Raw genomic sequence first — 26,690 nt, 5'->3', positions numbered from 1 at the left:
ATTTCACCACAAATCTTCCCAATGCCGCCGTGGACGTGTCACATGATCGTAATGTCGTCACAACCCCTCTTATTCACCTTTCACTCCTGCTTTTGACGCCTCTACAAAGGAGATCAGTACTACGACGCCCACCGTTGAAATCACGATGTCGAAAACGACAGTTCGCAGTGCGGTCAGCAAGAGGAAGACGTTCTCCACAATCTCTGACACCCTCGAGCGCATGAAGCCTTCGGTAAGGACAATGTGGACCTGCAATTTTAGCTCTCCTGTACAGGTTGGAACTATTAGGGACCGTTCAAAACCATTCGACGAAATCTAGACATGGTCCAAAGCAGTTGTGTCCTCCTGCGGCGTGATCAGTAGGGGATGCGACATTGACATATGCATCGCTAAGGTCACCCATTTCAGAAAAACCTTCAGTGGCACCTGTCCACCTCTACTGAGAATCTTAGAAAGGTGTTACGTATCTCATCTTCATGGTAGAGGGGCCAAAACAAGAGATGAAATGTTGGAGGAAGGGGTTTTAGAGACATTCCGATCATACGACACATCCATGGTGCCATTGCGTACAATTTGGTGAATTTCATGCGAATGTGACCTCATTAAATCACTTTACATGTCACGTGAACTTCTTAATTGCGGCCTTTTTTTCGTATGTGTCAGCACCTTGCTGTCTGATGCATCGACGAGCCCGAGAATGACGTGCGGGGCGCCATGCTTTTTCACCATTACAACCATTACAGAGGAAGGTTGTAGGCACGTTTGAGCCAAATTTCAAACTTAAGCGTCGTAATGGGTGGAATTACGGGGTTTCGAAAAAATACTTTTACTATGTTGCATAGCTTATAACCATAATGATAACGAACTGGCGCGTAACTAATTTTGAGCATGCAGTTAATTTCACTCACACGTACCCTATTGGGAGCTGCAATGTTCGCAGATGTTTGCACCTGTTCAAGTTTCGGTTTATGTGCCACGGATGGTCGATCTACTTTAGCCCTGGTGATGGACGCTGATATGTTTGGTTAGGGACTCCAGACATGGGCATTTTTACACAAGAGGTCCAGCGGCGACTGTGGCGATGAGATGGTGGCAATAGCTTCCGAAACGGCTGGTCTCAAGTTTTAAAGAGTGATTCATCTGTATTTATTTGAACATCCCTGCTTTGCAAACCATAGTGAAGTGCATGGCAGAAGGAACATCCGATTGTACCATGTATTAGGATATATCTGTGTTCTTTGCTCGTTTGGAGCGCGGAAGGAATAACTGCTTGAATGCCTCTCTCCTCGTGGTATTGACTGTAATATTTTCGTCTCGATCCCTCCAGGAGCGATACGTAGGAAGCGCTAGTATAGTCTTAGATTTACACTGAGATGACAAGAGTCATGGTATATCTCCTAATAACGTTTCGAACATCCTTTTGCCCGATATAATGCAGCCACTCCACCTGACATGGACTCAACAAGTCGTTGGGAGCCCTCTGCAGAAATATTGAGCCACGCTCCCTCTATAGCTGTCCATAACTGCCAAAGTGTTTCCGGTGCAGGACTTCGCACACGAACTGATCTCTCGATTGTGTCCTATAAATAATCGATGGGATTCATGTCGGATGATTTGGGCCTCTATACCATTCGTCCGAATGGTCCAGAATGTTCTTCGAACGAATCTCGAAGAACTGTATTCTGGTGACGTGGCGCATTGCTATAGGAGTATGAAGTCCATGAATGGCTGCAAATGGTCTCCAAGTAGCCAAACATAAATATTTCCAGTCCATGATCGGTTCAGTTGGACCAAAGGACCCGGTCTTTCCATGTAAACATAGCTCCGTTATGGAGCAATCACCAGCTTCCGCAGTGCCTTGTTGACAACTTGGGTCCATGGCTTCGTGGGGTCTGCGTCACACCTGAACCCTACAATCAGCCCTTACCAACTGAAACCGGTACTCATTTTACCAGGCCACGGATTTCCAATCGTCTAGAGTCCAACAGAAATGATGACGAGCTCAAGACAGGGGCTGCTGCCATAGCCTATTAACGACAAACTGTCCTAACAGAAACGTTCGTCGTACGTCCATGACTGATTTCTGCGATTATTTCTTTCACTGTTCTTTGTCTGTTAACGCTGACAACTCTACGCAAAAGCAACTGCTCTCGGTCCTTAGGTGAAGGCCGTTGGCCACTGCCTTGTTCATGGTATAAGATAATGCCCGGAATTTAGTACTCTCCACACACTCGTGATACTGTGTATCTCGGAATACTGAAATCCGTAACGATTTCCAAAACAGAATGTCCCATGCGTCTAACTCCAGCTGCCATTCCACTTTCAAAGTCTGTTAATTCCCGTCGTGCGGCCAAAATCACGTCGGAAGCCTTTTCACATGAATCACATGAATACAAACGACAGCTGCGCCGTTCCACTGCCATTTTATACCTTGTGTACGCGATGCCATCACTGTTTGTATGTGATCGTATCACTATGCCATGTCTTTATAACCTCAGTGTACCACTCTGTACACGTCACTGAACCATTTTAAATAAGCTTTCGTAACATCTTCATGAATCTGCCATCTCATGTGCCTCAGCCTTTCCGTGACACCCTCCTGTGGGTCAAAGAATTCTGTTACCATTCGTGTATATCCCCTGTATCTCCTGATAGCCCTATCTGGTGTAGGTCCTTCACGATGGGCAGCACGATTCATTTGATAACCCCAGACTAGTCTTATAAACTGCGTTTAGCAGAAAAGTCACTGCACCAATATAGCAGTATGTAGTGAGGCTGCCGATATTCCAAAATGCACATACAACGGAAGCTTGGCGGATGGCCCATCGGAGACGATGTAATGTGTCGGCCATCATTTGTGTCGGAAACAGGGGCACAAATGTACTGATTGAACAATATTCCTTGACAGATCCCTGGACTTACGACGCCTGGAACCCTATTCATAACGACTGATGGCCAAATTTTCAGCTGTCAGCTCCTGCTGGGGAGATCGATCCCTCCGCCCTGTTGAATAGCCGTCTGATTACTACTCATATTAATGCTAACTGGTGTTTCAGATCGCTACAGTGTAGTTCGAAGGCTGAAGAGTCAAGAGTAAGAGAGGTGGGAGTGCCGTGAAGCAGGAGTGGGCCCCGCTGTACAGGTTTATGGAGTGGTCGTTCGTTTCCTCAGACTTTTATCGCGGAGCCCTTGACAGCAGTTCGGCAGTTTGTCTCTCATAATAGCGAGTACGACGGTCGCTTGTATTGGCTCCTGGCCGTAGCGTGATAGCAGGCGGGACGCTATACTCCTGTGCCCCCTCTTAATACAAAGAATCCCCATAAGCGAAGCCATTGCGCCCCACTAAACAATGATGCGGTTTTGTTCCCAGCATATTATATGCTGGTGTTTGTAACAACTTCAACATTTCAACTTCGCGAAACAGTGAGGTGTATGGCAGAACGTACTTCTTATTGTATCACGTATTAGGATGTCTTTGTGTGCGATTCTCGAGTGCAGTGCGAAAGAATGACTGCCGAATGCCTGTGTCCTCGCAGTAATCAGTCAGTTCTGATATGGTGCCTGCAGATAAAAAGGTAGGTCAGTGAAAGTGTGGACTGGTATGAAGATAAAGAAGCCTGCTAATGACGTCGCGTGTCTACTGAAATAACAAAGTACTGACTAAGGTCTACAATAGGCAGGCCTGCTTATTCACAGAAGCAACTGACGGTGTCAAACATGTTACTACCTTTGATAAGACGGAAGGAAGGTAAGACTAAAACATCTCTTTGGTTCCTCCTTTAAACCAAACATTTTCCGACAAAAATATCTGGCCTCAATATCCGGCAACTTAACGGTAGGTCAACAGTCTCTGGTACTACTGATTAACGGCTCTGCTCAAAATATGTGAAGTATGAAAGACATCCTGTCATAAATACTGAAAAGCGTTCATGTGGATAGCAGTTAATTCCGTGTGCCCAACGTATGAATAACTAGAAGCAGTGCTCAGCGTTGCCCGGGATGTTTAATATCTGCCACACCAAGTGACTGTTGATACTCATAGCGAATGCAAGTAGCATGGGAAACTGCAGTCGCTTTTAGTGGAAGAGCATGTTTGAATCACTGGGTGTCAACGGAAAGCGACGAATGAATACGTCTTCATCTGCATGAAGAGATGGTCAGTTGTGCCGTCGTCATATTTTGCGACACGTATCTCCCTGAGATTTTGGAGAATTCGTGTTTTTTTGTTTCAGTTCAGTTTTCACTGTTTCAAGTAGGGCTGTGTTTGAGCACGACTCTAGCTGTTCGATCAGTTCGCTTCGCAAGTCTGGAAATCTCTGGTTCTGTTCGATCATTTGATCCACCCTCGATCTACTGGCTTTTGATGGTACTATATCGATGACCTGCCTTAGCATTTGTATGGCAGTGTGGATTTCAATAAAAAAAAATAGCTGTAAAAAACGAGCTAAAATATTTACAAGGGGTATGTCACATGTAACAAAGGCAACTAATCAACAAATATGAGTTTGCAACCACCTTTTGGTCAAATTCTCGAGCTGTCGCTCGTCATGCGATCTGGTGACGCCTGATAGTAATCTCCAACACGGATATTGCCGCTCGTTATGAATTACAATCGTTTTACCTTATATATTTCGTTTGTCCGCCATTTAATTCTTCATTAATTTCTGCAATGTTTAATCTGAATGTAGAAATTTGAAGTAAATCAGTCAAGTAATTTTCGAGATGTACCGGGTGATCAAATAGTCAGTACAAATTTGAAAACTTAATAAACCACGGAATAATGTAGATAGAGAGGTAACAATTGACACACATCCTTGGAATTACATGGGGTTTTATTAGAACCAAAAAAAAAAAAAAATACCCCATATTGCCAGATGCGTGAAAGTCCTCCTGCGCGCGTCGTTTGGTGATGATCGTGTGCTCAGCCGCAACTTTCGTCATGCTTGGCCTTCCAGGTCCCCAGACTTCAGTCCGTGGGATTATTGGCTTTGGGGTTACCTGACGTCGCAAGTGTATCGTGATCCACCGACATCTCTAGGGATGCTGAAAGACATCATCCGACGTCCGTGCCTCACCATAACTCCAGACATGCTTTACAGTGCTGTTCACAACATTATTCCTCGACTACAGCTATTGTTGAGAAATGATGGTCGACATATTGATCATTTCCTGTAATGAACATCAGTTTTGCTTTGTTTTACTATGTTATGCTAATTATTGCTATTGTGATCAGATGAAGCGCCATCTGTCGGACTTTTTTGAACGTTTGTATTTTTTGGTTCTAATAAAACCCCATGTCACTCCAAGCATGTGTGTCAATTTGTACCTCTCTATCTACATTATTCCGTGATTTATTCAGTTTTCAAATTTATACTGACTTTTTGAGCACCCGGTATGTTCGGGAATGACGTTTCTCAAACCTGTGTTCGCCGATATGTTCATTAGGGGATCGTGTAGATATTTAAAGTAAATCGCCAAAGAACTTTTAGAGATTTTTGTAACAATCTTTCCCCTTTATGTATTACATACACACATGTTTCAGCTCAGTTTACAGCTGAATCACAATGCAGCCCAAGAACAGAGTAGTGGTCCAGGGCACACATACGATACGCCATTTACAGGTAACAAATTACAGCATCTGTTTCTAAGTGTGTTCTTTTTTCCCTTAATGAAATGACTTACAATTAACTGCAAATAAGATTTTTTACGCAACTGAAAATAAACGACAACAGTTTAAGTGGACATGATATCGACATGGGTGAAATAGAGATGATGTAAAATCATACTGGGAGCTCAGTATTTGCTGCAACAGAAGGTAGTCCGCAGTAATCAGAGATCCTGTTTTAAATTCCATTCTGTAAAATATTTTCCATGTGCCACAAACAATAGCAGCAGTGCCCGCCATCGTATCCGACGGTTAGATTGTGAGCGCTACGCAAAGGACTCTGGTTCCATTCCCGGTACCGCTGCTCTCATCTAAGTGACCAAAACAGAAGATCGTTCTGAAACAGAGGTAGCCGGTCTCTTCTTAGTTCATTACACTACGGTATCAATAATAATCTGTAGATTTAATTGCACCGCTTTTAACGAACATTTATAAAAAATGAAAGCAGTAAATGTTATAATAATTCGTACGTTACGGTAAACCCTCTGAAGGTAGGAGGCTGCACATAATTCATATTCTTAGATAATTAGTAAAGAGAGTCGCCCTGACATTCTCCTCTATCAGCAGGTCATTCTGAAACAGCATCTTTTCACCGCTAATTACCAGGAATATGAGCTTTGGTCTCGCATGTCCTTTAACGATGGTGACGTACGGATGGAATGTCAGAGTTTATTGTCCCCTTGGAGCTGAGACCGTTACAAGGCAGAAAGAAAGGTTAAACATCTCGTAGAACGAGGATATAAATAGGGCTGTTGTACTGTGTAATATTGAGGAAAGACGAGGAAAGAATCGGTCATGGCATTATCTAACAATTATTTAGCCATTCGTGTACAATAATTCAGCAAATCAACGTAAAATTTAAATCTAATATGAGAACACAACCTCCATCTCGCTTAGCGAGGCCCTTATACAAGGAACACAAAATTTCTTTCATGACGGCAAGGATTGAACTGTCGCTGGTCGCTTATTGAGTTGGTGTATAAGTTGGTAGCGTTTTTCAGTAACTTAAAATAAACGCAAGACATACGCAAGAGGCTTTAACCATCAATAATACATTCTCCTTCATTATTTACAACAGCCTAACAACGCAGGGGCAACTTTTCGATTTCGCGACTGTAGAAATCGTTTTGAGGCGAAGAACTCGTCGAGCTATGTTTGGAGCGCATTTTCATCCGGAAAGCGGATTCCTTGAAGGTTGTTCGATAGAGAACGGAAAACGTGAAAATTTGAGGACGCAGGGTCAAGTGAATAAGATGGGTGCGAAATGACTTTCAAACCCAACTCATTTATAGTGTTTTCTGTGATTCTAACGGGTGTTATCGTGGATCAGCATCACATCACTCAGTCTTCCTAGTCACATTTCTTGGACTGCGTCCGCAAGACGTCTCAGTTGTTGACAGCAAAATGTCAGCAGCGTTGGTTACACTACGAGGAAGCAATTCGTAGTACAGCACGCCGTCACTGTTCCACCACATGGATAACATTATCTTTCGCGGACGCGTGCTGATCTTTTTACGGACAGTTGCTGCTTTGTGCAAGCTCAACAATTCAGTCCTTTTTTTGTCTTAGCACAAAGACAGTATTTGTCATCACCAGTAACGAGGTGGATCATTGTGGATTAACGCGTTTAAACGATCTATTCGAACCCTGAAGCTCTTTCTGAACCTGGAGAGTCACTAATGTCAAACGATCCTCTTTGAAACGAAAGAACCATTTTCTTGCCGTGCTCTGTCCAATGGCATCATGCTCATACACGGTGCAATTGTTTTGGCTGCCTCCAATGCTGTCACCCCTCTGCTCAACAGAAGACTATGAACTAAACAGAAGAATACGTCGGAAATCTTCCTATTTCTCCACTTGGCATTCCATTTTATAGCGTCCACAGCTCCACTCACTATATAAAAATGAAAAAAATTAGGATACGTAAACTTCAATAGCAATAGTGAACTACAAATATAAAATGACAATAGCCAGAGAAAATCACAGCAACTGGAATACTAACATGCTAAACGTAAATAATGTGAACTCATGCTCCAAACAAATAGTGAAGTTGCTATCCAGTCATTCGTCTTAAAATACATACACTCTGCTAGTTCTGAATACGATTCTAATATACACTGCTTGCTAACTGCTGAGAAACAGAGACATTGTTGTGCAAGAATAATCACAGGAAATGATGGACGATGACATAAGATGATGGAAGATTACATAGCGGAGGTGGAGGAGTAAATTTATAACAAAAAATGGTAAAGATTTCACCACATAGGAAATCACAATAACAAACATAAATAACGTTTATGTTTGTCGGATGTCAGACTCTCAACATAAAGGTCGATGTCGGACTCCCAGTAAGGAATGTGCCCTCCTCGGGCGCGAATGCACACTCTGCACCTGTCACTCACGCTGACTACCAAACTGTTGAGGAGTCTTTGAGGGTTATTGTCGCACTCCTCTCTCACAGCGTTTTCAGTGTATAGGGTTTAGGTCTTGGGAGTACTCAGGTCATTCCGTATGTTCGATATCTTCGCTTTCCATTGTGTCTGACACTTCTACGGTGCTGTGTAGTCTGGAGTGTCACCCATAAACAGAACGTCGGGACCTACCGCACCTCTAAATAGACGGATGTCATCCAGAATAATCTCCCTGCAATTCCACTGTACTGTAACGGTACCTCACCCAAAGACATGCAGCGGTGCTAGGCCATTGTGCATAATTCCCGCCCACACTATACATCCAGGCCATATTGACGGCCTTCATGAGCATTCTATGATGTGTCTGTCTTCACAGTAACTGGTGGCCAGAATCACTTACCGCAATGAAGCGGGATTCGTCGGAGAACATCACTCTGGATCACTATCGCTGACCCCAACCAACGTGCTCCCTACACCATAGAACTCTTTCTCGACGATGGTGTGATGGAAGCGGGCTGCTTTTAACAGGCTTCTGAGCATGCAAGCCACCCTGACTCAATCGTCACGAAATGGTTCCGGCGGAAACGCGTGCACCAGTATCGGTTTGCAGGGTATGCAGCGATCTGCCTAGGAGTGAGGTGTCTGTTCCTTTTCGCCACTAGGACTGTGTGTCTATCCTCCTCTTGCAGTGCGGTGTTCCGTCTACGACTACCAGTATGCTTTCGCATAGCATTTCCGCCCTCAGCGGCCTTTTTTAACAGCGAGATGACACTTTTTGTCACATACATTACTGTAGCCGCTGTAGTGACACTTCAACCGGCTTCGGGCAGTCCAATTGCTCGTCCACGATCGTAAGGACTCAAATGACTCACCCTCTAAATGTGTGTGTGTGTGTGTTTTCTTCTCATTACTGTGCTAATGGCCGATCAATTGTGTATCTTGATACTTCTATCAGCATACAAACTCTGAAATTACCTTATTAAATGTGGAGGAACTCCATACTCTCCTAAAATTTCCCATGTTTTGAACTCACCAATGTGTCCAAGGCCTTTTCATAATTCACAAAAGCTACACACGTCGGGTGGTTACATTCACTATGTTTTCCGTTTTCCTATTGTATGGATTATGGAGAAAACACAATACCTGCATAATCTTCCTGGCGTAAAAGCAATTTGGTCTTCCATCAGAAAAGTCTCTGTTACAGCATTTAAGCTTTCGGAAAGTATCTTGGCAGATACGAGTCTCTTGTTTCACAGCTTATTAGACGTATAAATCTAGTTACTGCAGTCGTTATGCTCTCCTTTTTCAAATATAGATAAGACCACTGGGCTCTGCCAACGCTCTTGGACATGGCCGTTCTTTCATTTCTTTTTAGATAGTCTCTAACACTAATAAAACGAAGCATCACTAAGGAATTATTCGAAAGGCATGGAAATCGGTAGGTGTAATGTACATGTACAGACAAACAAATGATAAAAATTTCAGAAAAATTGGATGTGTTCTTCAAGAGAAAGAACTTCACAAACTGAGCAAGTCAGTAACGTGTTAGTCTACCTCTCGTACTTATGCAAGCAGTTATTTGTCTTGCCGTTCATTGACAGAGTAATTGGATGTCCTCCTGAGGGATATCGTGCTATATCATGCCTAACGGACGAGTTAGATCGTAAAAATCCCTAGCTCGTTGGGGGGCCCTGCCCATAATGCTCCAAAAGTTCTCAATTCAGGAGAGATCCGGTAACCTTGCTTGCCAAGATAGGGTTTGGCAAGCACGATGGCGAGAAGCAGATGCTCTCGCCGTGTACGGGCGTGCCTTCTCTTGTTGAAATGTAAGCCCAGGATGCCATGAGAAGCAACAAAATGGGACGTGGAGCATAGTCGGCGTTCCACTGTGCTGGGAGAGTGTGACGAATGAGAACCAAATGGGTGCTTCGACAGAATGAGACGGCACCCCAGACCATTAGTTCTGATTCTCGAGCCACATGGCGAGCAACAGGTAGATTGGTGTGTCATCACTGTCAGGAAAATCTCCAGACTGGCGTCGGTCTGGAATCTCAGCGACCGGAGTAGAGTTATCTTCAGTGATGAGTCCCGTTTCGAACTGAGTTCCGATGACCAGCAGAGATGTGTCTGGAGACGCCCCATATAGCACTTGAGTTCCATCCTCATTGTGGCCTGTCACACGGCCCGACAACCAGACATGACGTTCTGGGGTGCCATTTCATTTCGTAGCAGGACCCCTTTGGTCGTCATCCACGGAACCATCACAGCTCAGTAGTTTGTCGACGTTGCTCTACGCCCTGTTTCGTTGCCCTTCACAAACCATTCTAGGCGTACATTTCAGCAAGATAACACCCGCCCACATGCTCCGAAAGTTTCTACTGATTGTCTTCTTGCTTACCAGTTCCTTTCTTGGCCAAAAAGGTCGTCGGACAACTATCCAATTGAGAACATTAGGAGCATTATGGACAGGGCTCTCCAACTTTGAACGCGGATGGGAGTTAGGACTAGATCCCTGAGACAGTCTGTTTCGGAAATCATGGAACTCAATATTCTGAGAACCACAGTGTCAAGACGGTGCCGGTAATACCATATTTAAAGTATTGCCACTCACCACGGACAATGCAATGCCGTTCACTCAACGACCGAGAGCAGCAGCGTTTGCACAGAGCTGTTAGTGCTAACAGACGAGCAACAGTGCGTGAACGCAGAAACCAATATGGGATGCACGACAAGCGTATCCGTTTGAACAGTGTGGCAAAATGCGGCGTTAGCAGGTTATAGCAACAGACGGCCGACACGAGTGCCTTTCGTATCAGCGCGACATCGCCTGCAGCGCCTCTGCTGCTCTCCTTGCCATGTCGGTTGGACCCTAAACAACTGCAAAACCGTGACCTGGTCATATGAACCTTGATTTTAGTTTGTAAGAGTTGATTGTAAGGTTCGATTATGGCTCAAACCCCACGAACCCATGGACCGAAGATATTAACAAGACACTGTGCAAGGTGCTGGTGGTTCCATAATGGTGTGGGCTGTGTTTACATGGAATGAATTGTGTGTTCTGGTCCAGCTGACTGGAAATAGTTATATTCGGCTCCTTGGAGATCATTTGGAGCTATTGATGCACTTCATGCTCCCATGACAATTTGCTACACTACCGGGCCACAATTGTTCGCGATTCGTTTGAAGAACTTTATGGGCAGTTCGAGCGAATTATTTGGCCACCCATGCCACCCGACATGAATCCCATCAACATTTATGAGACATAATTCTGCATATTCAACACTTACGCAATTATGGATGGCTACAAAGGCAAAATGGTTCAATATTTCCTTGCAGGAGACTTCCAACAACTTGCTGAATCCGTGCCACGTTGAGTTGCTGTACTACGCCGGGCGAAGTATGGTCCGGTGCGACATTAGGAGGTGTCCAGTGACCTTTGCCACCCCAGTGTACGCGGAGATTTTTGAAAGACATCATCTATGTGCCTCCCATTCCAGCAGCTATGGGTGAATGGCGACACCGCATTGCAATGGCAGTAAATACAGTAATTTGAGACATGCTTACAATACTATGGCACTAATTTGTCTATCAATTGATGTTTGCTGTCTGTCCAGTGGAGGAGATATTCAAAATATGTGAACAGTGAATTAAACCCTCGGTCTAAAAGTAATTGTAAAACGTACTACGAGATAGCCTTGTAGGTAGCTCGCAGTTGCGTATAAACCGGAGAAGCAGACCCAGCCACCACATTCTACTGGAATCCGGCAGTTTTTTCAATGACATATCACCTTTCAGCGGTGTTTTGATCTGACGGACAACGAATGTTGGGTACAGAGTTCCGAGGTTTTTAGTTCTAACGTTTTAGTTATATGCCAACGGCCTTGCCGCAGTGGTAACACCTGTTCCCATCAAATAACCGAAGGTAAGCTGTGTCGGGCTTGGCTAGCACTTGGATGGGTCGCCATCTGGGTCTGGCGAGTGTTGTAGACAAGCGGGGTGCGTTCAGCCCTTGTGAGGCGATTTGAGGAGCTACTTGACTGAGTAGTAGTTACGAAATCTGACAACGGCCGTGATGAGCAGTGTGCTGACCACATGACCCTCAATGTCTGCATCTGGTGACGCCTAAGGGTTGAGGATGACACAGCGGCAGGTCGGTACCATTGGGTCTCCAAGGACTGTTCGGACGGCGTTTTTTTTTTTTTTTTTTTAATTTATATGTTCACCTCAAGATCTGGGTTTTAGTGCCATGAAACTGGTAGTGACCTAAGACATAAAGGACTAAACACTGCTGAAGCAGTTTATTAATACCCAAGATGGTACTCAAAATGTTCAAATGTGTGTGCGTTCCTAAGGGACCAAACTGCAGAGGTCATCGGTCCCTAGACTAACACACTACTTAAAGTAACCTATGCTAACAAGGGAACATCCCCATCGCACCCCCCTCAGATTTAGTTATAAGTTGGCACAGTGTATAGGCCTTGAAAAACTGAACACAGATCAATCGAGAAAACAGGAAGAAGTTGTGTGGAACTATGAAAAAATAAGCAAAATATACAAACTGGGTCGTCCATGCGTAAGATAGGCAACATTAAGGGCAATGTCAGGCGAGGAGTGCCGTGGTCCCGTGGTTAGCGTGAACAGCTGCGGAACGAGAGGTCCTTGGTTGAGATCTGACCTCGACTGAAAATTTTGCTTTCTTTATTTTCGCAAAGTTATGATCTGTCCGTTCGTTCATTGACGTCTCTGTTCACTGTAATAAGTTTAGTGTCTGTGTTTTGCGACCGCACCGCAAAACCGTGTGATTAGTTGACGAAAGGACGTGCCTCTCCAATGGGAACCGAAAACATTTGATCGCAAGGTCATAGGTCAACCGATTCCTCCACAGGAAAACACGTCTGATATTTTGTATACGACACTGGTGACAGCATGTGCGTCACATGACAGGAATATGTTGTCGACCCACCTAACTAGTACACTTGGCGAATGGGTGAAAAGATTCTTCTACCTTACCCGATTTAGGTTTTCTTGTGGATGTAATAATCACTCCAAAAAAAGTGATGAAAACATAAGAGTTTTTCACATAAACTGAAAATAAAAGGTTGAAATTTTCAGTCGAGGGCAGATTTGAACCAAGGACCTCTCGTTCCGCAGCTGTTCACGCTAACCACGGGACCACGCCGCTCCTCGCCTCACATTCCCCTTAATGTTGCCTATCTTACGCATGGACGACCCAGTTTGTATATTTTGCTTATTTTTTCATAGTTCCACACAACTTCTTCCTGTTTTCTCGATTGATCTGTGTTCAGTTTTTCAAGGCCTATCCACTGTGCCAACTTATAACTAAATCTGAGGGGGGTGCGATGGGGATGTTCCCTTGTAAGATCAACACACACCCCCATGCCCGAGGCAGGACTCGAACCTCCGGTGGGAGAGGCCCCGCAGTCAGTGACATGATGCCTCTAACAGTCGGCGACTCCGCGCGCCAAGAAGGTACTACAACGTTGTATGCCCAAGCATGTAAAATGCATATCCTAGTGAAATGTCATTTTACTTTTGGATAAAAACTTTTGTAGATGTAATAGTAAGTTCCTATCTCCATTCATGTACAAGATGTATCCTTATGAAATCGGATGAATCTTTTGTTAAACAAAATGTATTCTCGGCGTCGCCGAGCGAAGTGGCCGCGCGGTTTGAGGTGCCACGTCGCGGACTGCGGGGTGCCTCCCGTCGGAGGTTCCAGTCCTTACTCGGGCATGGGTGTGTGTGTTGTTCTTAGCATAAGTTAGTTTAAGTAGGGTGTAAGTCCAGGGACCGATGATCTGAGCAGTTTGGTCCCTTAGAAATTCACACACATTTGAACAACGTTCTCGGCATCCATATGTGAAATAAGAAGAAAACGATTACATTGAATAATCAGGCTCTTCCAGTTAATATTGATGTACAAAGATTCAATGTGCAACGTGGTTCAGTATTCGACAAGGACAGTGCTGTTCACAGCAGTGCGACTGTGGTGACTTATCCGACGACAGCATCTGAGGCGTGGAACTGACGCCCTGCGTGGCAGGAAGCTGAGACAGCCGCCACAAATCTGTTGCGCCGCCCATCGCCGTCACCTCTGCGGCGCGAGTCCGCCGGCGCCGGCTCTGTTGGCTTAGCGGAGAGGTTTCCCCTGTCGCCATCGCTCGCTGTTAGCACCGCGGTCCGTGACCCGTCCCTTTACACCCATACGTAACGGACTTCCCTCGCAATGGCGTCGCTACGTACTCTTCCCAGACAGTATGCTTCACACTTACCACTTACTTGCTGGGATCCCAAAGAAACGACAGAGGAGTACGACATAATAATTAGTTTAAGTTACATTCTTGCACCTGTCCACTCATCTGTTATCAAGTTTCGCAGGATAGTAAGATTAGAATTGTTGGAACACTGTCTCTTTCCGGCTATGTTAGTCAGATTCCAAATTTATTTTGTTAAATAAATTCTTTAGTAACTACTGAATGTCGCACGTCTCCCATTAAGAGATCTACTCTCTTAAGGTGGTCTACACTGAAGTGACAAAAGTAATGGTATATCTCCTAATATCGTGTCGTCCTCCTTTTGCACGGCAAAGTGCAGCAAGTCGACGTGGCATGGACTCAACAAATCGTTGGAAGTCCCCTGCAGAAATATTGAACCTTCTTGCCGTTATAGCCGTCCATAATTGCGTAAATGTCGCCTGTCCACGAACTGACCTCTCAATTATGCACCATAAACGTTCGATGGAATTCATGTCGGGCGAACTCAATGGTCAGATCACTCACTCTAATTGTGTAGAATGTTTTTCAAACCAATCGCGAACGATTGCGGCCCGGTACATGGCACACTGTCAGCCATAGAAATAACATCTTTGTTTGGGAACATGACATCCATAAATGGCTGCAAATAGTCTCCAAGCAGCCGAACGTAACTATTTCCAGTCAATGACTGGTTCAGCTGAACGAAAGGACCCAGTCAATTCCATGTAAACACAGAGCATTACGGAGCCACCACAAGCTTGCACAGATCACTGTTGACGACTTCAGTCCATGGCTTCATAGGGTCTGCGCCACATTTGAAGCCTACCACCGGCTGTTACCGACTGAAATCGGGAATAATCTGACCAGGCCACGGTTTTCCAGTCGTCTAGGGTCCAATCGATGTGGTCACGAGCATAGGAGAGGCCCTGCAGCCGATGTCGTGCTGTTGACGACACACTCGTCGGTCGTCTGCTGCGATAGCCGTTATCGCCAGATTTAGCCGCACTGCCCTAGCGGATACGTCCATCGTACATTACACACTGATCTCTGTTGCTATTTCAGGCAGTGTTGCTTGTCTGTTAACACCGACAACTCTATGCAAACGCCGCTGCTCTCGGTCGTTAAGTGAAGGCCGTCGGCCACTGCGCTCTCCGTGGTGAGAGGCAATGCCTGAAATCTAGTATTCTCGGCACACTCTTGACTCTGTGCATGTCAGAGTACTGAACTCTCTGACAGTTTCCGAACTGAAATGTCCCAGCTTTTCGTCTGTTAACATCCATTGTGTGGCCATAATCACGTTGGAAACCTCTTCACAGTAATCAACTGAGTATAAATGACAGCTGCACGATTGCAGTTGCCTTTTACATCTTGTGTACACGATACTAGCGCCATGTCTATATGTGGATACTGCTCTCCTATGACTTTTGTCATCTCTATGTGCATTCAGGCTGAATACCAATTGAATATCGACTTTCAGCAAAAATCTTTCTAAAGGGACGAAATATTGACCGGAAGATGCAGTTTTTACATTTTTTGTAATATTCATTGATGTTAACTGAACAGTTGATTGAGTCATTGAGAAGAGAGTCACGCAAAATTATCAGTTAATATAAGACACTAATGTACGACAGTCATCAGAAACTAAAGGCACCTATTAACTTAATGTAAACAACAACAAATACAGACATCATAGTAACACAGTTAAATTAAGCAAGATTTCAGGATTGGAAGAGGAGTAGCAGAAGATGAAGCTCATCGGCGGTGGCCTCGCTGGTCTCCAGATCTCACCTTGTGACTTTTATCAGTGTGGTTATGTAAAAGACGCGTTTTTATCCCCCTACTCCTGACACTCTTGAAAGTCTGTGACATCGCCTTGGTGAAGCAGAGAATTCGATAACAAGAGAGGAAATGGGCTATGGATTTGATGTTTGTCGTGTAACATGTGGTCTTCACAATGAATGCATAAAAATTTGAACTTTGACATTCGGCGCGGCGGCTGATGGGAGCGACCGTAATGGCACTTCTCATTTACAGTTGCTCCCATCAGGCACCGCATCGAGTGTCAACTTAGTTTGCGCGTACAGTATGTCTGCGTCTTGATCAAGGGGTCGCCACGTCGTGGAATGGATTCCACGTTACACTGACAGCTTTCGCAGTCCCACCTCGCTCCCACTTCGTTCGTCTTAATCAATTAGCTTGTTATTATCTGTCTCAAAAATATCGAATAATTTGTAGATTCAGAAGTAGTCCATCATAAATTATACGGGAAAATGCACTTTTAACTACTAGAATGGTAAAGTATTCCAATATCTTAGCCCATAATGAATTAAATAAATCGTAAATATACTGCAGTTGCAGTGAAACAGTATAGCTGGAACCATGCCGTGTCAGTATTCGCATTTCAGTGAGATACTAGTTAAGTTACAAAACAATCCGTCGACAGACCAGCGGACAACACGCACATGAACCCATTAGTCATGATTGCATTTGGATTCACGTAACAGTCTGTTACACTCGTAATAATGAGGTAATGACGTCAGTCTGTCCTCGGAGAATCGTAAAACGCATGTACGATAGGCTAGATAATTATAAATTTATAGTGTAATGCGATAAACATAATGTTAAAAAAATCGGAAAATCAAGTATGCCGTGTGTTAATAATGATACTGCATGACCTCATTGTAACCCATACTGCCACAGATTATTTTCAGTACAACATTACAGGTATCAAAATATTATTTTCATTATTCGTTTGTGGAGATATTAGTACTTTCAGAGTAGCAAGAAAATCTGATGCAACTCTAGTACACCACAGCCTCGGCGTCGATACACATAGTTACAATAAGCACAAAATAAACTACATCAAAAGGATATTACTGGAATTGCCAGATTTAATTCTCTATAATGGCAAACATGAACTGAAAACTTCTGTTATTAATAGTATACTAATATTGTTATTCAAAATGAATTAATTACATTGAAATAATCTGAACATTTGTAATCACATAAATTTAATTTTTTCCAGGTAACATAACATTATTTCTCATTTTAATAGCCAATCAAGCGTGGCACTCGGAATACAAAGAAAAAAAAAGACTAGATCCCTCTCCAAGTAATACTAACATGAGAAAATGGTTATCAGTCTCTGCAGTTATATTTCATACAAAATTATATTCTTTGTACATATAATGCAAAAAATGGCAAGCCTCTTACAGAGCTAACAGTCTGTAGTGGCTGACTCTCAAGTTTTACTGCTGTAGGCGAGAAGAAATAGAACGATAATGACAATGCTCTATTCATTCTAACATGATACTTTGCTTCCAGATCATGAATTTTTTGGTATTCGGCTCCTCCAAAGACTTCCTTTGTAGTGTAGGAGAAGACTCTGCTCTGACTGCTACTCAAACTACTTCAGAGTTAACATTGTGCTAAGTTCCTGATACTTCCGCTCCGTTTACTAACGTAGTTTTGCAGAAAATTGTTTTCACATTTCGCATAATATTGCAGTTACAAATGATAACAAAGTTTTCATACGTTTCATAACACTTATACAGTACCCTATACCGTAAGTCAAAATGTATAATAATCACAATAACATGTGAAATAAGAGAGAAATAATATTTCCGTAGTAATAAATGTGTTGCAGACGAGTATTAAGCACATTCAATGGATAATTGAGAACATGCAGTACAACTTCATTTTCACTTACCTGTTTTATCTTGTTGCAGACATTACTTCACTGTAGTCAATCGTCGAACACGTAGCTCGCATATCTCGGGCTCTTTGCTAAATCCCCAATCGTCATAACTCATTTAAATAATAGGCAAAGTTTCTGATTAAATTTTCAGTAAAGATAATATTTGTTTCTGTTCTCCAAAATATATTTCTTCCGATTACAAATCAACCTTCGTGCTACCCTACTGTAAAGAAGCCATGTGACGGTGAAATATGGTGTACAACCATTAATATAATAAACAGTTACATGTCATCGTTAACACAACTGACTTACAAAAAGGTTCCTGCATTTAATATCATTAACATAAATGTACAAAGGTAATTCAAATAAAAGCTATAAAAATGCTATAATATTTTTGATTGTAACAATACTTATACATAATTTTGGACATAATCTCCCTGACGTTGAATGCACATGTTCACCACTTCGGAAGTGCTTAGACATTACGATGAAAGAATTCTTTTGGTCGTGTGTGTACCCAGTCATTCACCGCCGTTTTCACCTATTATTTACTACTGAAATGCCTGCCTTCCATTGCTTCTTTGAGTGCACCAAACACATGAAAGTCATGAGAACCGAGATCTGGTAAATAATAGGGATGTATCAGACATTCAAATTTAATTTCGTGAGTAGTCTCAAATGTCTTATGCATTGTATACTGTCGGGCGTTGTCATGCTGTTGCAATACACCTGAAGTCAGAAGTCCTCGTTCTTCTCATTGCAGGGCGAAGTTGCTTTTTTAACATGTCTGAATAATAAGTACTGGTTACTGTCGCATCCAATAATAGAGTGAGGATCACTTTTCAAGCAGATGGTTGAGTGCAGAATTTTTGGTTTCAGCGATGAGCTGTAGCACCATTCCTTGCTCGACCTTTTCTTTTCTGGTTGTTGACGGTGGACCCAAGTGTCATTGCCTATAACAGTTTATCGCAAAAATGTATCATCTTGGACGTGGAAACGAGGCAAATGTTTTCACAGGCTTTGATGCGACTTTGTTTCAACTCAGCTGTCAACTGATGTGGCACCCATCTTCCAGACACCTTTTGAAGTGCAGTATATTGTGAACAATATTCTGCACTGAGCCAGTACTAAAATCCAGACTTGTCGCTATTTTGCTCAGAGTTACGCATCTGTTCTCCTTTACAACCTCCTCCACTAACACAGTGTTCTCATTTGTCTCTATTTGGTGAGCCTACTCTGATCTTGGGGCATCCTCCACATTTTTTTTCTTTATTGAAATTTAATTCCCCTGCCCCATATGAGGTAGGGGAGGGCTGTCAGCGGAACAATCCGCCACTCTTCAGCTGAGTGATATGACAACTAATATGAGAATAAAATGTTACATATAAGGCGATAAAAAGGGGGACATAAAACAGATTAAGGGAAGATAACAGAGGTAAAAAAACAGACATGGAGACGTTCATGGGGGGACAATTAAAAAAAGGCGACATTAAGTTGAAAAATACAGTTGGCGATTTTTAAAACACAAAGAAGGCACTGAAGACAAACGCACAGGTTAAAAGTCGGCCACAGTATTAAAAACACTCCAGAACAACACACTTTAAACCCACTTGGAGCACACATGATGAAGAATAAAACTGCCAGGTCGGGCCTGCTGAGGTAGAGGCTGGAGAGAATGGAAAAAGAGGGAGAGCAAAGTGCAGCATGGGAGGCGGCAGGAAGAAAAGAGTAGGTGCATCAGCGGCTGCACCAGGAGGCAAGAGACTGGTGGGGCAGGAGATGAAAAGAGAAGACAAGGCAGGAAGGAGTGCAGAGACACTGAAGGGAGGGGGAGTATGTGGGGAAAGCCACTCAGGAGAAGGGAGGGGGAGGTGAGGGAGCCCCGAGGAGGAGGCAGGAGGAAGATGGGGTTAGAGTTGGTAGGAAGGGTAGATGTCAGGGCGAAGCTCATGATCCGGGAGGGGTAGATGGTGGAAGTTGCGTTGTAAAAGGAGGTGGAGGGTGTGGAGATGGAGAGAAGGTGGGACACAACAGTAAAAGCGCAGCAACGGGCTGGGGGTGGAGAGGAAGGGAGACACCAGGGGGTGAGAGGGATCAATGCAGCGGACAATATATAGTGTGCGGATATGTTCAAGGAAAAGGAGAAGGTGGGGGAAAGGGATGAGATCGTGGAGGATGTGCATGGCGGACAGAAGACGGATGTGGAAGGCGAGGTGGAGCGCATGGCGTTCGAGGATTTGGAGGGATTTATAGAACCTGGGAGGGGTGGAAATCCAAGCCATGCTGGCATAACAGAGGATGGCGCGGATCAAGGATTTGTAGGTGTGAAGGATGGTGGAAGGATGCAGACCCCATGTCCACATGTCCATGTTACTCAAAACTTTGGCATTAAGCACTTTTTACTTTCCCCCTTCTCTTCAATTCTAGTACTTTGCTGCACATGCACCAATACATTGCTCCCACTCTACCCTCCACATACTTTCCCATTAAACGTCAATCATCTCCCCTTACACGACCATGAATTCCACCCTGCCCGACAAGATATCTCTTGTTAGAGCCGCCATCCTCATCACTCCCCTCCACCAAAATCTAGGCCTTAGTTGGGAATTTTATCCCTTATTACCCTACAAAACATCCACCCACAGTACGCTCATAACAAATACCACATAAAATCCTACAAATCCAATAACACCCTCAGCCCTGACAGTCTACAAGAACTCGTCACCTAATTCTTCTCTGTGTACTATTTTAAACAGTCGGTATCATTCTTTTGTCTTTTAACCAATACAACTCACCATCTGTATTTTTTTTTAAACATTTGTGTTTTTAGTGCCATGTAAAAAACTTTACAACGTTTTAAATTTTTTAAATTGCTTCGCTGAAGATCGGTGGATTATAAACGCTAACAACACAGCTGTGCCCATCTGAGCCGAGTAGGATAAAATAACAAGAAAGAAAAAATTGTAACAGACCGTATATATTAAGTTAGAAATATTATGAAGGTGTTTACGGCGTGTTACTGGCAAGTGGCAACACTTCATTAACACTGAATGATGCGTTACAACTCGTCAGTCCAAGAAGTTTGACTGGATTAATGATAACTAGACAAAAGTGAATGTGGTCGTTTTAATGCTTCAGGTGCTCTACCCGCCCCCCCCCCCCCCCCTCTTCGACTTATAAAGCCATGTGAAACGTCCTTATTTGGATGTTGCTCAATTCGCGCATCAAACTGGCTTGACTGTCGGTTACGTCGTCAAAGCGTTGACACTTCTGATGCATTTCTGCACCTTGTCGTTTTGTACTGCTAACGCCAAGAATCGACACCTCTGATGAGTTTTTTCCAGAAAATAAATGTCCACGTTTTGCATTTCAAAGAAGTTGCGACAGGAGTCCACGGTCGTTGTTTTTGTTCGGGAGTCGATGTGTGCGGGGCAAATTTTTCCACACCCTTGTCTGTTGTTCATTTTATTATGAAAAACGTGCAAAAAACTGATGTAGAGTCGTTGTGATACAACTCTGACACATCGCGGTCTGATTGTCACTATTTAATACTGCCTGCTCTCAACTGACTGGTCGAATGGACATCTGTTGTTTACAGTTGTCAGTTCAAGCTGCCACTGCAGTAATGCGGTGACGTCGCTTACACTCCGGAAATGAATTAAATCTCTGAACTTCTTTGACGGGCGTAGTGCTTCTCGAATATCCTGCTTTTGTGAGATTTACCAAAAAACAATTAAAATGGCATAGGCGTAATAAAACTTGAGTCTCTTCAAGTTTTTGAATCGTTTCTGTGCGGAGGACGTTTGCTGGTTAAACCTTTTATCAATTTCGTATATACCAAGCTTTTCGTTTACAAGTTTGTATGGTCATATTAACAAATTTCTCCTCTACAGCTCTGCAACTGATTCAGTGTTCCAGATCGCAAGGGCTACTCAATTTGAAGCTGTTCATACAGCGGGCTACTGGCACTGACGGAAGAAAATCGCAACATCAAATAATTATTATTGCACAGTAATTCCGGGAATACCTTTGTCTAGGTAACATATTTAAGTGACTGACATTCCAAGATCACAGGTCAGTGTAAGAGCGAGATATGCCATTAAGAATGTGGAATGTAGGTATAGTAATAACAAGTGTAACCGCCAGAATATTGCATGCAAGCATGCAAACGTGCATGCACTGTGTTGTAAATGTGCCGGATGTTGGTTTGTGGGCTAGAGTTCCATGCCTGTTGCAGTTGGCCGGTTTATACAGGGACGCTTAATGGTGATTTTTGGATGACGGGACTGACGAATAAATTTGCAGTCAGTGTGCGTGGGATAATCAGGACAGTGCTCTTGCTGCCGTATGAAATCGCACTCCCGACCGTAACTTCAGATGTAAGTCCAGTGCAGCTAGCACGCAGACGGGATGGTTGTAAGCCTCCTTCTAAGCAACTCACGGCCATCACTGGCAATGATGCAGAACCAGATTTCATCAGAAAACACAACAGACCTCCATCCTGTCCTCCAATTAGCTTTCGCTTGACACCACTGAAGTCGCAAATGGCGGTGGTTTGGAGTCAGTGGAATGCACGCTACAGGGCGTCTATCTCGGAGCGGTCCTTGAAGTAACCGATTTGTAAAAGTTCGTTGCGTCACTGTGGTGCCAATTGCTGCTCAAATTGCTGCTGCAGATGTACTACGATGCGCCACAGCCATACGTCAAACACGATCGTCTTCTGTCTCATTAGTGCCACGTGGCCGTCTGCAGCCCAGTCTTCGTGTGACCTTCCGTACCAGCGGTCACTTAGAGTGCTTACGTTCCTACCACGTCTTTCTGCAGCATTACTGCAGCATCGCAGAAGAAACACCCTGCTTCTTTTAGCCCTATTACACGCAAGGATAACCAACGTTCACGATCGTTAAAGCATAATCTGAACAGACATCTTTCAGATGCAAAAGCACGCCTACCAACTTCCGTTTAAGTCGCACGGCTCCTTCTTGGTGGTGCGATTTTATTTCCGTCAGTCATAAACACCCAGGGATTTCAGGATAGTTATGGCTTACTGACAGTTTAGGAGATTACAGCCAAGGAGATTACAGTCAACGGAACTGACAGTGTGGGTGGAACTTCCTCTTGAGTGACGTTCGTGGTTCGCCTGTTGCAGGAAACTGAAGCGGTTGAATCTGGGCGGCAACGAACTGACGGCGGTGCCGGTGCACGCTCTCAACATCTTGGACACCCTGAAGAAGCTCGAGATGCAGGAGAACCGCATCACCGAGATCTCCGAGGGCGACTTTGCAGGTAAGCGGACAGCACTGCGAACTGCATTTTTCCTATCACCTTCTGCTGTTTGATGTATCTTCGTACCTGTTATTCTCAGTATTATTATTAATCTCATCTTTATATTTCACAACATAGATTACATTGCAGGATGAGGCCACGTTTACTACATATTACTTCCAACTGCATCGGGGGTAGTCTCGGCAATATAATTCAGCTTACGCAACGTACGGGCGATTCCGAACAGTAGAGTATTTTCTGTTGCACTCCTCCTTCATTTTATGGCTTTATCCCGCGTCTTCACAGGATCGGCATGTTGATCTGGATTTGGAAACGTTACTGGCAGAGAAGGGCGGATGTCCTACCCGTAATCAACCCTTCACCCATGAAACGGAATTTGTGGATCACATTTCACGCTGTTACGTAATGAGAAAAACTGTGAACGTTTTCTAAATGTTTGTGAGTCGTGTAACTGAGGCAGGACATATGTACAAGCCTGGCATTCGCCTAGTCTGATGTGGAAAACTGGCTAAAAACTACATCCAGGCTGGCCCAAGTCATTAATTCGCCGTTCGGATTTATCCAGGGCCGGCGCGAGTTCCTCGAATCTCGGAAATGGTGTGCTGAGGCGCGCAGCTGTTTTCCACTGTGTTTACTAGATCCTGGTTTTCTAGATAGAGCACACTTCAACTAACTAACAATCTACATCCCCCATCTCTCTGTGCCCACCTCTCCTATTTCTGCCCATCTCATCCCCCCTCCTTATGATTGTCTAATCCTCACCCCTCTCCATCCATCTTTCCCCTCTCTCTCTCTCTTTCTTTTCCTCCAACTCTCTCTCCTTCTCCCCTTCTTTCCATTTCCATCTTCTCTTTCTCCTTGTCTATGCCCATTCCTTCCTCCTCCTCTCCACCATGCCCTCCTCCCCATCTCTGTATCCATCTCCTCTTCTCCCTCTCTCTATCAATCTCCTTCTCCCCACTCTCTCTGTCTGTTCATGTCCTCCTTTCCCTCTCTTTACGCCCATCTCCTTCTCCCACTTCCACAGTCCATTTCCTCTTCATCCTTTATTCATCTCACCCTCCCTCTTTTCACTATACATCTTCTCCTCTTTCCTGTCTCTGCTCAGCCGTGTCGATCCAAACTTCCTCCCTTGCCAAACCTACTATTCGTTGATGCCTCAAAATGTGTTTTATCCTTTAACCCCTTCCTTAAATGAATTTGTGTCATAAACTTCTTTGTCCTCGATTCACTTCAGTACGTCTTCGTTATTCGATCTACCCATTTAAGCTGCCGCTTTATTCTGTAGCACCACGGCTGAAACGCTTCTAATCTCTTCTTCTCTGTACTGTTTACTGTCCAAGTTTCAGTTCCGTAAGGCTACGCTCCATAAAATACTTCCCAGAAATACTTCATGACAGTTAAATTTGTACTCAAAGTTTACAGTTTTCTCTTGTTCTGAATCGCTTTTCTTGCCATTGCCAGGCTACATTTTATATTTTCGCTACTGCGACTCAAATATATCGTCAAAATCAGCAATGAGCGACTTCCAGATCCCACTGGTAGGAAGTGTTTGAGAAATCCAAGGGAGAGACGGACTGCCGGAGTAGAAGTGACTATCAAATTTAACCAGTTAAGTAGATGATGGTGAAGGTGATTTGAACGAAATGTCATACTAATACGAAGTTAAAAAGATGGTATGCTGAAAGAATTGAGGACCACACAAACAAGTCGTGTCCGCGCTCTAGGTTCGTTAAACGTCGACCAGCGAATGTTCCTGATAGCGGCTGATACTGTAGAAAAGTCATCTAGACGTGTCTGTGTGTGAACCTGTAATGTTAAAAAGGCAGCGTGACAGGTTTTGCGGAACATGTGTTGTCGTGCAGATAACATGGGAACTGGGTCATGAAAATCCCATACGGGCCTCTAGAGAGTATGATGACTTGATGTGCCCATTCTGTAAGGACTACTTGGCTTTAACAAATGCAGGAAGGAAGACTGCCGTAAGAATGCGGCATTCTCTCACCTGTTGGTCAGTGCGTGCCGCTTAGGACAGTTATGCACAAACGGCCTAATCCCTGAACAGAAACCTGTACTGAGTGTTAGTGACGGAATCAGATCTAAGAGTCACATATTTTCTCTTTTGGCATCTCTTTCCTCTCTCCCACTGGAGGTAGCCCGTCGACAAACAGTTCTTCACAGGGCGTTGCTACCACAAGATATGTGTCTAGTGACAGGATTGATAATAAAGGATTAGTCCAGGATACCATGAACGTTACTTATTACAACATTTAATACCGTTATATCTCAGCTGTAGACCATACTCCAATTGTTTTAATTATACATGATCGCGTACAACATGCATCACGACTGAAACTGCCAGATACAGACTGACTACAAATTCTCCTACAATTTGATGCAAGTTCAGACACAGTTATGTAAAATCAGATATTCAGTTTTATGCAATTTCAGATATTCTCGTCCATGATCGGCTTTTTGCGCAAGGTACAGAGTAATTATAAAGTCAATGAAAAGTTAGTATGTTGAACTGGCTAACATAACATAATGACATTAACAATACGTGAAAGCACTCTTTGAAAGTAGTTTCGTTTGCTATTTTTTTATGTTTCTTTTTTTTAAGTGATGCCAGCAAGTTAGTTTGAGAAACTGCTGGTAGATGCTTAGAATGGTTGCCTATCATCCAGAGGAATCATTTTGTGTGCTAGAGTTTTCCCGTTGCTAATCGGAATTGAGTGTGTTAAGAACTTTCCATGGGAAGTTTCACAAGATACAACCGATTTACAACAGCATAAGCAAGTGGTACAAGAAAATTCGAAGAGAATAGTTGCTTGTGTCATGCAAAACTTTCAGGCAGACCAGGCGTAATGTTGCGAAGTCCCAAAATGTCTACCCATCAAGCTAGCGCAGACGGATACAACAGCGCGGAAAATTCTTCGAAAGCGATTGAAAGTGAAGCCGTGCTCCTGTAAGTAGAAATCCATTACAACGAACTGCACAAACTGCAGAGCTGCATTGACACGCAGGACCATCTTGATAATGACAACTTCTCAAACAATTTAATCTTCAGTGACGTAGCCACTTTTCATCTTTCAGTGAAGGTCAACCGACATAACACACGCAGATGGGGGACAGAGAATCCACATGCAACTGAAAAATCGTCCTTAGTTCCGAAAAAGTTAAAGAGTTCTGTGGCATGCTCGACAAGTCTGTTGACCCTCCTTCTTCCCTGAGAGAAACATAAATGGTATTACTTGCCTCAAAGTGCTGTAACGGTGGCTCATGCCATAACTAGAAACTGATAGAGGGACTGCATCTTCCAAAAAATGGTGCCCCTCCCTGTTCTTACAGCTGTGTAC

General features: G+C 43.8%; 1 protein-coding gene across 1 annotated transcript in view; it reads left to right on the top strand.

The window, feature by feature from the left end:
• Nucleotides 1-26,690, top strand: part of LOC124606118 (slit homolog 2 protein) — a 627,832-nt gene that overhangs the window by 291,197 nt on the left and 309,945 nt on the right. Inside the window, exon 4 of the mRNA XM_047138082.1 lies at nucleotides 23,198-23,334. Within this exon, the coding sequence (XP_046994038.1) occupies nucleotides 23,198-23,334 (137 nt within the window). The remainder of the gene's footprint in view (nucleotides 1-23,197; nucleotides 23,335-26,690) is intronic.

The sequence above is a fragment of the Schistocerca americana genome, chromosome 3 (assembly GCF_021461395.2).
Source record: "Schistocerca americana isolate TAMUIC-IGC-003095 chromosome 3, iqSchAmer2.1, whole genome shotgun sequence".
Lineage (NCBI taxonomy): Eukaryota > Metazoa > Arthropoda > Insecta > Orthoptera > Acrididae > Schistocerca > Schistocerca americana.
This window is presented reverse-complemented; position numbering and strand designations above follow the sequence as displayed.